The 14,307-nt window shown below is 45.0% G+C and overlaps 1 protein-coding gene across 1 annotated transcript in view; it reads right to left on the reverse strand.

Annotated features, from left to right (window-relative positions):
• The window catches only part of MLXIP (MLX interacting protein), a 43,540-nt gene that overhangs the window by 12,258 nt on the left and 16,975 nt on the right, over nt 1-14,307 (reverse strand). The window contains exons 2-11 of the mRNA XM_058816784.1: nt 9,533-9,639; nt 9,136-9,221; nt 7,802-7,891; nt 7,477-7,518; nt 6,254-6,425; nt 5,293-5,382; nt 4,624-4,715; nt 3,859-4,528; nt 926-1,047; nt 27-213 (exon numbers count right to left, since the gene is read on the reverse strand). Of these exons, the coding sequence (XP_058672767.1) occupies nt 27-213; nt 926-1,047; nt 3,859-4,528; nt 4,624-4,715; nt 5,293-5,382; nt 6,254-6,425; nt 7,477-7,518; nt 7,802-7,891; nt 9,136-9,221; nt 9,533-9,639 (1,658 nt within the window). The remainder of the gene's footprint in view (nt 1-26; nt 214-925; nt 1,048-3,858; nt 4,529-4,623; nt 4,716-5,292; nt 5,383-6,253; nt 6,426-7,476; nt 7,519-7,801; nt 7,892-9,135; nt 9,222-9,532; nt 9,640-14,307) is intronic.

The raw sequence follows: 14,307 nt of genomic DNA on the forward strand, positions 1-14,307 counted from the left end.
AGAATGCTTACAGCTTTCTAACTTACTAGGTGTAGGTGAGGGAACTTGTGAACTGCTACAGTGAGAAGGGATGTGCTCTCCTTTCACCAACACATCTTGGACTACACTAGGAGGAAAGAGATGTGAGACTGTGGACTGGCTTTGTTGACTACTTGGTGCTCGCTGTGCTGGACCAACCAGAATGTTACTACGGAACTCCGTCACCCCGGGAGCCTGGGAACAGCACAGAGACAGCACAGAGAAAAACAGAGAGAAAGAGCAGGAGGGGCAGAGGGAGAGAAGGGAAGAGAGAAAGGACAAAGTGGGGGGAGAGATTAAGAAAGAAAAAGAGAGAAAGAGAGATTTGTTACCTTGCCTTTCACTAAAAGCAGCAAATTAATACATGATTAACAATCTGATGACATGAAACAAGGGCTAATATATAAGGAATTGGCAGGCACCAAAGTCAGGCTTCTGGCAGGAGACCAGTATCCTTTCATAACTTAAAGCAGTATTACAACACATCAACAGCATAATATACTAAAATCTATCTCCATCTTCCTGCACACAACATATTGGGGAAACCCACTCACATCCCCAATGCATGTTTTCCAATATGGCAGTGGAAAGGTGAGCTCCCTGGGCTCCTTCCAGCCTCTGCACTGTTAAAGCACAAACCATCCCCATCCACAGCACTGTGAGTACAGGCCTCCTTGGAATCTTACTGTTGTGTGAGACAGAGCCTGTCAAGACTATAAAGTGCTTCCAAGCCCATGAAGTGGCTACATTAAAAACAAGCAAACATAAAGCTGAACGCACAAATGCATACGTTGGGTAACAGATGATTTACTGGACTTGTTACCCGCCTGAGCACATTATGGCTCTGACTACTCGCAAATAACAGGCCTAGAAAACAAATATATAATTTTTTTTATCTTCTCCTTACTCTGACAATTCCAGCTGGTGCAATTGCAACATTAGACTGAGACGTGGCTGGCGTCAAAATCCCCTCTCTTTTTAAAGGTGCTGGAGTTACAATCACAGCTCTGGACTGTCCCTGAAAGGCAGCTGAAGAACACAATTCAGTTAGAATAGTTAATGATACAAAAAAAAGATGGAAATTATTTTGTATGAAATAACTTGTCATTAAACATGGGCATGGATCAATGGGCATCTATTTGCTACTATGTCACTACAGTATAAAATGCCACGAAGTCTTCCAATAATCTCAACCCCTTTAATTCAGTACAAAGGACTTGAACACTCCAGCTATTTCTGAGTTTACCAGCATCACTGTCACTGTTTCACTGTGAATTTACAGAGGTATGTGGTAACTCAGGGAGATACAAAGTGTCTTCATTCTGTCAGAGCTGGGTTTGACAGGAGAGGACCATCTTCAGCTCTCCTCTTCCATCCACACTTTGGGACCTCAGGCTTGCTCTGCTGACCCAGGAAGGGTCAAGGACTCAATACTTCATGGTTCCTCATATATGTATCTTAAATCCTTTCCCTCAGCACTTCAGCCTACCAGCTTCTTTCACTATCTGGTATTATAGCTGCTTTAGATGACACACAACCACAAGACAATCAAATGTGATTGGGAATCAGCATCAAAATTCCACAAAATATGCTACAGAACCAAGAGTCCTGCAGTGTTTAGGCAGCTGGAGGCAATTCTGAATAGGAGCAAATGTCTCCATATGAATCTGTTAAGATCTCCATGTAACCAATGCAGATGTGCAGTTACTACCATGGCATTCATGCTGACATTGTTCTTGCCCAGTCTCTACAGAACATGACTGACCATCCTAAGCTGTCACTAAGGGAAAAATCAGGCAAAGACACAGCTTCTGTCTGGGCTTTGATAAAAATGAACCAAACATATTTGGCTTCTCTCTTGGCTGCACTGGTTCAGCTCTCTTTTGTACAAATAAAGTCATGATGCAGGAGAAATGTCAGCACAGCTCAGCCCCTGCCAAGCTCAGCATCAGCACCCTGAAGGACACACACAGCAGGACAGGGAGACAGTGCAGGGTTATCCAGTGTCCCCTCCCTGACAGTGTCACCTCTGCCTGACAACACCTGAGTGTTTTGACTCAACTGGAGTTTCTGCACAGTCTCCATAAGAGAGGCCTGGGGATTGCACAAACCTTGTGCCAGCCTTGTGGCTCTGTCACTGACACAGGGAGTTCATTCTTTGAGCATTCCCACATCTAAAGCTGGAATCACAACCTTTCCACTGTTCACTGACATTCAGCTGGACTTGTGACATCTCTATTGCCCTCAAGAGCCTACTCTGACAGTGCATTAATGCTGCTGCACAGGCTTGGCCTTTCTGACTTCCACACTCGGGGACCTGCAGCAATCAGTAACAACATTTAGAAGTCACTTTTCATGAATCATGTTTCTGTCCTATGAATGCATCTTTTACAGACTTTCCTCTCCAAATCAGCACATTTATCATGAAGTGGTGATAGCAGTAAAGTCTTGCACCTGATGAGACAATCTGTACAGGTTTTTGGGTCCTTATACACGCAGCATTTTAAACATCAGATATAATGTAATTTGCTTTACAGTCAGGAGATGATTTGTTTGTCCTGAACACAAATTACAGGCAGAAATGGCTCAGTTACAAGTACTGATGTTTATTCTGTTTCCAAAAATAAAGCTCTAGTATTTATATAAATTCTTGGATTTGTCCCCTGAGCTTGATGTCCCAGTAGTTTAGGAACACCATGATCCCCAAATACATGCCATTAATCTAGATGAGAAACAAACCCACTGGTTGTGATGGTCTAGAAGTACATGGTGGAGCACTGGGAAAGTAATATATGGGGTGAGGAACAACCCAGGAAGCCCTGAGAAAAGCAGGAGCAAAGGCTTTCTGAAAATGAGCTGCCTACAATCTTTACTAGGTGAGAAATGCATGTCTCAGCTGCTGAAGGTACAGGGAATGTTGGTTTATAACACACTGCAGATAGGAACACTGCCATTAACACCCTCATGCTTTTAATCATGGACCAAATTGATCCCAGTGACACCCTAGAATTCCATCTTGGGTCTGTTCTTCTCCTGAACAGTGATTTTTCTCTTTGGTGGATAACCTCACTGTCAGGCCCTGGCAGACACACCTACTCCCCAGTAAAGCCTGTTTAACATTTCTCCTCCAGGCAGGCTTTTTCTTGAATTGTTGTTGCACATTTCAAGTGGCTGAAGTCACTTGGCCCCCAGCCAGCACAAGTCTAAAAACAGACTGCAATAACCCCAAGAGTGTTCTGCCTGTCCTGCTCCAGCCTTGAGCTTTCCTACAAGAAACATCACAAGATAAATTCTCGCTCCTTATCTTGTTATTCTTTGCCTTGTGCAGTGCCAGTGGCTCCAAATCCCACCCAGTGTGGAAGTCCCAGGTGTTCCTACCCTGACATGAAACCCACTCCTGACTTAAAGCATCTCAAGGGTCTCTAGACTGCTTGAGCCAAAGATTTCCATCTCCCTCAGGAGAATCTCCTCCTCCACTGTGGCTGAGTGCCCTGAGGGGCAGTGAATCACAACAGCATCACTCCTAAATCCAGGGCTTCTATGAGGCAGGAGCACACAGCTGCTGCAGCTACACAGCCCACCACAGATGATACAAAAAGAGACCCCCTTTTGCAAGTCAGCTTTTCACACTCAACCAAACTGCTTCCAGTCCTTGCAGCAGTGCAGAGCATCCCGCTGAACAGTGCAGCCACTGCATTCAGCCAGTGGATTCAAGGGTTCCATGGACACACTCAGCAGCTCTATTTTAACTTATTATGTTAAGCAAGAAAAGCAAGGAGGTCTTTTCCTCCTGCTAGTCCCGCTCAGAAAACAAAACCATCCTCCCACAGTGCTCCTCACCTGGGGTGATGAAGGCATTCTTTACCACTAAGGACACTGTTTCAAGCTTCGGAGCAGGCACTATTTTGTGTGACTGTTTGGGCCTCGTCCCAGCACTGGCCAGAGGAACAGGTTTGGGGAGTGCAAATGTCAGCTGGGACTGCAGCTGGGGCCGGGGCTGCCCCTGCACAACAGCAGTCTGGAAGGCCAGGTTACAAGGCACTCCTGCCCCCGGCTGCTGCGTGGCCAGGACCAGGCTCTGGCTCTGGCTCTGGCTGAAGGTGGTGGCAGGGGCGTTGTGGGTCAGCGTGGCAGAGGCCGTGTGAGTGATGACCGAGGATTCGCAGAGGCCGAACTTGGGCGTTTCTGGAGCGGCGAAGGCGGCGGGGGCGGGGCTCAGGCTGGAGCCGAGCGGCACCGCGGGCAGCGGGGGCGGCTGCGGGGCGCCCGCGGGCTGCAGCAGCGGCAGCGGCGGCTGGAACACCGACATGAAAGTTTGTGGCCCGCTGAGAGACGCGTCAGGAGGGAAGTCTGCCGGCTGGATGAAAGATCCCCCACTTCTAATGCTGGAGCACTGGTCAGCAACGACGTCAGGAATGCCAGGAGCAGGTACTGAGGAAGGAATGAGTCCATCGCTGATGTTCCCTGCTGGGAGCGTGCTGGGCAGCGAACCCGACGGCAGGACAGGAGACTGAGAGAAGGAAATATCACTGACTCACACATGCCTGAACTCCTCCTGAGAGCACAGAGCTCATGGCAGAACCTTCTGTTTGAAACCTCTCTTACCTGGGACGAGTGGCTGCTGCTGTCTGTGGTAGCTGAGCTGACAGCAGACACGGAAGGGAAATAATTACTGGAGCGACTGGGAGTGAATAATTCTGAAATATGAAAAGCCACCTATTAATTTTCTGCTTTTCACACTTGAGATACAGCATTGCTAGATCTTAACATTCACAGGAGTATCAGTATTATTTAACCAATAACAAAACCATGAGCTTTTTGCTTCATACAACTGCTGTTGACTGAGCAGTGAATTTTGTCTTCAGAGGAACTGATCTCTGACTCCTTCAACTTCCATGCAAACTGGGACAATGCAAAAATCAGTCCTGTTAAAGGTTCATCTACACAGAGACAGCCAAGAGCTGATACTCAGTGAGTCCCACAAAGTACAGTTATGCGATGCAGACTGCTTGCAGAGCCAGCAAATAGATATCACTCTTTACTTCCATGAGGATCCATAACCATCAAAGTTGTCAGCAGTAGTTCAGTGTTATATGGAATTCTTGACAGTGCCATAAAACATTCAAAGACAAACAAAATGTTAAATGTCTTCATCACTAAGAAGTGTGAAATGGGGAAACCTTAAATGTTTGTAGTACTTGAAGTTTTATTTAAAACCTAATTCATAAATCACTGCAATACTTAAGAAATTAGTGAACTCTTTATGATTCTTACCCTGAAAAGGTTCAAAAGTATCCATAAAATCAAAATTTGGCTGGAGAGGAATAAGCCCTGGTTGAATCATGTCAGCATTTCCTAAGTGTCCTGCGAAATTCAGGAGACAGATTAGATTAGCTTCCCATCACTCACATAATAACAGCTGCAGGAATAAAACACTCCACAGCCAGGCTTGGCCAAGATGTTACAGAAAAACTGCTGCTGAAAGGAACTGAGCATCTGCTTCTCTTCAGAGCTACAGCACAATCCAGATATCAAACCATTGGGCAATGAAACTTTCAATTGCTAAAATGGAAGGGGTGAAACCTGAAGGCTCTAATTGAGCTGCACTACACAAAACCTTGCTGGAAAGCACAGCCTGATCCACCACAGCTCATAACAGAGAATTTTAAAGTAAACCATCACCCATTTAATTTGCCTTGAGTACAATTAATGTAAACCATGGCTGCTCTGGAGTTGCTCAGACATCCCTGCAGCAAGGATGGTGAACAGAGGACATGTGCTGCCCCATCAGACAGTCACAGCCTCCAGAGAAAGTTGAATAGCTTTTGGGATTGTTTGTACAGATGAAACTTGCACTGATTCTTCCGGATAAAGCCAAACAAAAATACACAGGCACTCCCTTAAAAATACACACACAACTGTGCTTTGAGATAAATCCCAATGTCTTCACCACTGATAAAGTAAATACTGGTCATTACAGATTTATTCAGAGCAACATCAGGGGGCAAAGCTGGGAGCAGCACAGAAGAAGCTAAGACAGAAATTAAATTTGGGTCATTAATTCTATATGGATATAGATTCTATAACCTACAGAATCATAAGACAGCTACATCCCCTGACCTGTTTTTATCTGTATCAGCAATATAAGATCGATTTCTTAGGCAAGACTACAAGAGCAGCAAACCAGAGTGTTTTTAGGGGTTCTCACTGCAGCACAGCTACAGCCAATAAATACCTATGTCCCTGGAGTTTGGCCAGGAAACCAGCTGATGTGAAGAGAGTGTGGAGAACAGGGTGTCGGTGAACTCGGACATGAGCATGTCTGCATCCAACAGGCTGCCCTCCTCCATGGGCACAGGGGTTTCTCTGCCATACCTTCTTTTTTGCCACAGAACCACATCATCATCCTGCCAAAGGAAAGGAGGAGAGGTCAGGCTGCCTAGCAATGCCAAAGCAGGCTGGTGCATGTCTATAAAAGCAGCCCTCATTTTTCACATTTTTAAAGGAAGAATCTCTTTGAGGAGCCATCAAATGGACTGAAATACTTCAGTGGTGCTTCTGATACACCAGCAACTTCAGCTCACTGAAATACCACAACACTCTGGCAAAGATTTTCGCCCAAAATCCAGATATTGACTAGAAGGACATAATAACAGCACTTCCTTGTTTGATTGATTACACGAGTATTTTTTCACCCAGTTTAACAATCCTGTGGTTTGAACAAAGATTAAAAATACACGACTAGCAAGAATGCAAAAAACAACTCTGTCTTGTGAGATGTATTTGAAACTCTGACTCGCAGTGAAGTGTAATTGTACTCCAAGTTTGCACAAGACACTTTTTCCCATGAAAAATACAACACAATGTGACTTGGCTTAGCCATCCTCACTGCAGGCTGAGTTAAACTGCACTGCCTTGCAAAAACAGCAGAACAGTGCTTCTGATCATCAGTTTATATACCCAAAGTAGGTTTGATAAACAGTTTAAGGGGACATACCACTGTCCCTTTAACCATTTTGTCCTTTTATAGAATCCTGGCATATTATCTGCCTGAGCTGTGGGCACAGGAGGAAGATCTGCAAAACACAGCTCCCACATCTTCACAGGTCCAGTTACACAAGCAAAGCAGCAGTGCCAGTTACAACTCAGTAACAAGATGAAATCATGTGCAAGCCCTCAAAGAGATTGATCTCTCTGGGCATGCAATGCTGATTCCCATTTCTTCTGTCACAGCACTTGACATTCAACCTCTGCTCCATCCAATTCAAGCTACAAATCTCACATTGCTCTCTGAGGCACAGAACATTAAGGTGTCTAACCTTAATTAAAGCTTAAGCAAGATTTTAGATTGCTCGTTTTTAGATTGCAATCAAAGCAAGCTACTGCGTGTTACAGCTTTGTTATCTGCTCTGGGTTCTACAAGCATAAATACTGCCACTTCTCAGTGGTGTTACCTACCCTGACCAAACTTGAAAGATCTTCATCTTTGTGTTTCTGTAACTGCAAAAGGAGAACAGAACAGATGGTGAAGTCAGAATAAGTCCTGTATGTGCCAGTGGAAGACCTGATTTTGCAAAACTTTTAAGACCCAATCATGCACAATCAGTCCCAGCACAATAATTTTTAGTTAAGTGGAACTAATCAGAGAGCATGTCTGTACCAGCTTATTTATCATCTGTTTTAAGTACTCTTGCATGCCAGAAAAACTGACAGAAAAACTCAAAAAGCAACAACATACTGATCAAGCTCAAGCAAACTACTTTCACCATGTAAACCAACAGACCCTTTTCTTGAAGTATGTTCTCCACTTGTGGTATTCCCTAATGACTATTTCAATTCTTCGTTTCCAGTATTTCCCCTCTGTTGCAATGGCCTGGGAACACAAACACATACCATGAATTACACGGAATCACACGAGGGCTGAATATTCAATACATTTCCAAGCAAATATTCAGGCATAAAAAATGCAAAAGAAAGCATGCTGATTCTGTTTGAGCTCATGTATCAGCAGCCCACACTATCCCAGAGTTCAGCTATCACAGAGCAAATCTGACAGTACTAACTTCATCTTTGCCACAAAAACCAAACACGAGGTGACATCTGACTGCACTGTCAGCATCTCCCACAGCAGCTCAACCATAAACAAGAGTTAAGAAATGGCAAAAAAAACACCTTAAAAATTAATTTACTGAAATATAATGTATAAAGCACACAATATCCTGTGATTTTCACAATATCACATGCACAGACACACACATAAGCAAAAGCTGCTATGAATGACACAAAGCAATAGAAATCTGATGTCCAGCTCAGGGGGGACCTTGCAGGCCACACACTGATGGCAACAAAAGGATCACACGATATGGGTCTTCAATGTATCACAGAGAACAGTGTGTAAGTTGGGGAGAGCAGACTAATGAGAGCCTTAACTTTGTGTTCGAGGGTCACTTTCAACACAACATCAGCACTGTTCTTTCAAAAACCTGAGACAGTTCCACAAATTCATCTGGAACTCCTCTGAGTTATAAATTACTCTAGAGTTATGCAGTATAGAGAGAGCCACATATTGCCACATCAAGGGCCTCACTGGTTTTCTGCAAGGAGCCAGAGGGCAGATGTTAGTTTTCATTTATGTTTACAGGAGCACAAAAATGAAAGAACACAAACTCATATTTGATCTGTCTGTGAAACTACTTCAACACAGGAAAAGAAATTGCTTGTTCTCTTGAAACCACACCTCTCAAATTACATAAAATACAGAAACTCTCCCAGGGTCACTTAGATTCAGTCCTGAAAATAGTCATCACTCTGATTTCCCACCGACTTCCAGTCAGAAGACAGCAGTGGCTGTCAAAACCTTAACTAGCACTTCTGTGATTTATGATTCATTAAATTACAACATTAACATAAGTTACACAGATAACAAATGTCCTTCTGCTTGCACCTTGATCATCCTAATGTGATGAACTCACAAAACCGGGTTCACTCTGCTTTTAATGGTTCCTTCTAAATCACACCACAGCACAGATTGGCTGCACTGCCCTTGTTCCCAGCAGACCAGAAAATCCTGTTCCAAGCTCCAGAGCTCCTGGGCTGCTCCCAGGCTTTCCCACACACCTCTGGCCGCCGGTGCTCATCGACGTCCACGGAGCCGTCCAGAGGGGTGACAAAGTGGCACACGGGGTTCTTGCGCTTCTCCAGGTCTGAAACAACAAGGGCAGGGCGGGTGCTGAGCACGGGCAGAGCCTGCAGAGCTGCCACTCCCGTGCCAAGGTGTGACAGGAGCTGGCCGGGGCTCCTTCCCGATGAACAACACAAACAGGGAGATCTCAGATGTGCTCGGAGCACTCGGCACGTCCCCAGTGTGGGCACAGCCAGGAAAGCCCTGATCCAAGGGATTGCCTCTGGAACATCTGTCCTGAGCACATCCCCGAGCTTTTCACCACACAATCATTTCGATTCTCTTGCTCTCAGCGATGTCTCAGGGAAGACCCGCCCCCAGCACAGTACTTACACTGCATGTACCAGGCCCTCCAGATGGCGTTATTGAGACGGATTTTATCTCTCCACTGAAGCTTCAATCCCTTAAAATTTTTCCATTTTGGTGAAACCAATCTTCCACTGCAACAAAACAGACAACAAATCATTCTGCTTTCAGTTTTTCTTTCTCTCTTCCTTTCAAGACAAAGCATCCCCCTAAACCAGCAGAACTCTCAACAGATGAAACAACAACAAGCCATGCTTGGCCAGTCACAACTTTTACTGTCCATGGCTCACTAAACCACGAGCCAGAGATTAATCCAGTCTTCATGTGTCCTCCATAAGAAACAAGAACTGTCCCAACTGGTCTCAAGAATATCAGCAGGAATGAAATTAATTTCACCCACACTTTTCTCTTTGCCAGTATCTCACCTTCTCTAACCCCCACCTATGAGCTTCCACCAACTGGGATTGAGATTATTTAAAATTAAGAGGCTTCTGCATGTTTGGTCAGACACAGTTCCATTCGATTTTCCAGGCTGGTAACACTGGAAAGGAGGAATGAAATGCCAGTTCTGGCCCATGAAAAAATATAATCCACCAATTCTACACTGCTGGTAATCAGAGCTGGGCACAAAGGAGTACCAGTAACTTTTCTCCAAGGAAAGGCAAGGCTTGAAAAAGAAATGGTTTATGCATGAATGCTCCTGGGAGGTGGAAGGGAAATGGAAAGAAAGAGGAAGAAGCTGCAGGGACTCTAGTAAGCACTGGATAAACACAAACTCCCCAGCCCTTAAAACACACCTTTATGAATCATTAATCCATACTACTGACAAGGCAGAGGAAGTAGGAAATACTCATAACACAGTAAATTTCAAACCAGAGATTAAAGTATAGGAACTGTGCCTATCCCAGGTTTTCCCTCTTGTTTTGGGGGATTTTAGCCCCACATCTTTCAAGTTTATGCTTCCTGTGCTGTTTGTGCAATCTTGCTGTGAGGGAATTGGACCAGCAATACCAACTGCAACCCACACAACACCACAGGAAACAGGTTCACCTTGGCACCCCACGAGCATCAGGGCAAGGGGCGATGGACAGGGAGGAGTGGCAGGAGTGGCAGTGTCACCTGCACACGCTCTGCCCTCTCAGAGAGGTCCCTGAGCACATGGCCAGTCAGGAATGGTCTCTGCCATGGCCTGCAGTGGCACTGGGTGTACCAGCACAGACAGTGCCCTGGCACGGGCCATCTGCCTCACACACTCAGCACAAATGCACTCAGAGAGGGATTATTTATCCTTAAAAGCTCATTTCACATTTAAGCTCTAAAATCGCTGTGCAAATAGAAGCACATCCTACAGAAGTGCAAGGCACTTCCCTTGGCTCAGCAAAGCCCATGCACAGAGCCTGAGGGTGGAGAACTGATAATTCCCAGTTTCCTATTTGGTCTGGGAAACCTCCCAACAGCAGCTCTTTTTAAAGAAACCTTTTAATAAAACTTGCAAGACTAAAACCAAGTAAAAGTCCTCAGCCTAAACAAAAGCCACCAGAATGCCAGAGCTGCCAATAACAGGATATTAGACTAACATTTTTTCAGGTATTTGGCTCACCATTTCTTTCCTCCCTTGCTGACACCACAACTGCTCTCACACTCAGGTACTCCCACAACTGACAGTAACAGAGGTGCAAATGCCAGGCTTCAGCCAAGAGATAGGTAATGAAAATCAGCTCTGCTCTTTCAATTTTACTACTATATAAAATGTCAGTTGTGGCAACAGGTTGTAGCAATCCATCAGTGGATGAGTTGTTGCCTGATTTTTTTTTAACTCCTCGTCCTCTTTAAAAATAAACTGCAATGTTCTTGTAGGCACAAGGAAACAGAGACTGGCTATGAACTGCACTAAAAGGAAAATTCCCAGCAGCAAGGGAACAGGTAAGTGACCAAGTTGTGAGCCCTGTCCATGCCCAGCTGCCCCTCTGGGGGTTAGCCTGTACACTGGACTATGCTACAAGGCTCTGCTGCAGCCTGTGGGACGCTGGTGCTTGATAAAAATAAACGAAATTTGGTACACAAAATAGAACATGAGCACTCCCAAGACAAGCAGACTTGCTGGAGCAAGCAACTTCACTGACTGGGAGTGAGAGCAAACCATGTCAACTATTAGCAAGAAATAAAAAAATTATTGTTAATGTATTTGTGCTGTCACTGGGCTTTAAGGCACTCAGCACCGCCTGTATGGTCACAGACATTTAGGAAATCCTCCTGCATTATTTCTTTTCAGTGGTGCATCCATATGCCACTCTGAAATACTATCTCCCAAGACTCCATTTCTAAATTTCAAGATTTTTAGTTAATGGAAAGATCCCCAGCTAGTTCATGTCACTGTTACCCAGCCCATGTGTCAGGGCAGAGTGTATCTCACACATTTAATATTTCTCCCATCACTGCAAACTACCCCAACACCTTTGGTGTTCACTGCACACCAGCTCTGCCCCAGAACCACTGCACACCTTCTCTTCCCTTCCAAACCCAGACTAAGCCTATCTCTTCCTGTTTCTCATCTGTACATTAACAGTCTGGAGACAGGAGATGAACGTGCTGATGCATCACCAGCACTGACAAAGTGCCCACATGCCTTTGACTAAGAAATCTGTCAATGTTCATCTCTTCACAGCTCTGTGTGACTCGACAGTTTGCCAAAGCAACTAAACTCTAATAATCTGCACTCAGAATAACAAGAGCAAATGCTTTTCTATAAAAAGACTAAAAGGAACTGTAATCAAGTCTGGTACATTCCTTGCATCTTCAAAGAGCTAATTAAAATTGGAATTAAAACATAAATAGTTTAAAATATTTTCAATTACATTCTTAGAAAATGCTAAACAAGACTAGCACATCAAAAGAAGGAAGTGATTAAGAACCTATTCTTAAAATAATTATTATTTTTAGTTCCCATGGGAGCAAAACACAAGTCCAGCTTGAGGTCATAAGTGAAAGGACTTCAGCCTCAGTGGAGAGTAATCAGCATGAAGCTGACAACAATATTTACACACTATTCCAAATTCCAAAGTCAATGGAAAGTCAATTACTTTGAGGGCAGCTGCCTAACTGAAAGCAGTCTTCACATTTTAAAGCAGCAAAACAACAAGGAAAAAACCCAAACAACTGGAGTGACCATGTGGCTGCTGCTCCTGCCAGTTCTGTAAGACCACACCAACTCCCACAGCAAATGTGGAGCAACTCCCAACAGGTGGATGGATGGTCAGCATGAACCTGCAGCACAACCCAGGAGCACAGCCTGGTCCTGGCCCCCTCTCCAGCACTGCTGCAGCTCTGCAGGGATGCTGCTGCCAACACCCAGGGATGCTGCTCCCAAACACCCAGGGATGCTGCTGCCAACACCCAGGGATGCTGCTCCCAAACACCCAGGGATGCTGCTCCCAAACACCCAGGGATGCTGCTCCCAAACACCCAGGGATGCTGCTCCCAAACACCCAGGGATGCTGCTCCCAACAAGGGGAGCAGGAGAACATCCCAAGGGAGAACTGGGCCCCACAGTGCATGGTATGAGCCAGGACAGCTGCACCCACAGCCTGTGGGAATGCTGGTGCTGCACGGGGAGCCAAGCTCTGGGTGAATCCTGCAGGGGATGCTGCTGCCAGCAGCTCAGCTCATGTAAGCAAGGCTGGAAGAATCGGTGACTTTCATGTTCTCCTCACTATCACACACAGATCAAATCAAATGTTGATGGGTGACTTGCACTGCATTCCAGCAGCTCAGCTCAGTCTCCCATGTAGAAATCTCCACCTCCCAGGTCTAAATGTCCTCATCAAGTGATTTGATCACAGCAAACCAGCCAAAAGAGCTTCAGCTCAGCAGCCAACAGAGCTGGAAATCCCCTTGGACACAGCAGCCCCAAGGTGCTTTGGAGGAGTCCTGGGGCTGTCACAGGACAGGCACCCAAGGCTGCCACTGCAGTCCATTCCCAAGGTTTTCTACATGCAATTCCCCACCTCAGGAATGACACCCTGGAACTTAGATCCAAGCAGGCAGACAGGTAACAGGGCACTGATCTCTCACAACTCTCCATTTCTAAAACTCCAGTGAAAGCAGCTGTGTTTTAAAGCAATTACAAACCTTCAAACATCACACAATTTGCAGCAAAGTACAAGAAAAAGACATCCACTGTGAGAGTGTGACCTGATTCCCTTCAACACCCTTGATTTCTAAATTTTTCTTCAATCATCTGAAATGTAATTAGGGAGCAGGTTTGTATTCTAATAGTACCCTGACAGGATCCATTTACAAGCAAAGTTTTGTCTCTGAGAATCTCATTGTTTTGTTCTAGGTTAATAACATTCAGTTAAAGATCTCACAGGTAGAGACAGGGCAAAGGTGTGACCCTCCTTCTTAACAGATACACACGAGATGCCATTCACTGCTGCAAAACTTAAACCAGTAGCCCTCCCTAGCACTGAAACAACATCCAAGTAATAAACTCAATGCAGAACTCCCTCCAACATCTGTAGAAGCAGGATCAAGCTCTGACATGAGATGACTCACAACAGAAGAATCCCCTGTTCTCCTCCCTTAATCAGAGGATTTTAAGATGGACTTCAGTCAGCATAAATCCACACAACACAAGCACCCTCTGGATTTGGGCAGAAAGGGACATTTATCTGCATGCAAACCCAGAAGAAATTTAGGGATTTTTCATTACTTATTAGCATAACAAACACCAGCATTTTATGAAACTGCTTTCTACAAAGAGCACTGAAGGGGCAGAGAAGTAGACTTTAAAATATTAACAT

This window comes from Ammospiza caudacuta, chromosome 18 (assembly GCF_027887145.1).
Source record: "Ammospiza caudacuta isolate bAmmCau1 chromosome 18, bAmmCau1.pri, whole genome shotgun sequence".
Taxonomy (NCBI): domain Eukaryota; kingdom Metazoa; phylum Chordata; class Aves; order Passeriformes; family Passerellidae; genus Ammospiza; species Ammospiza caudacuta.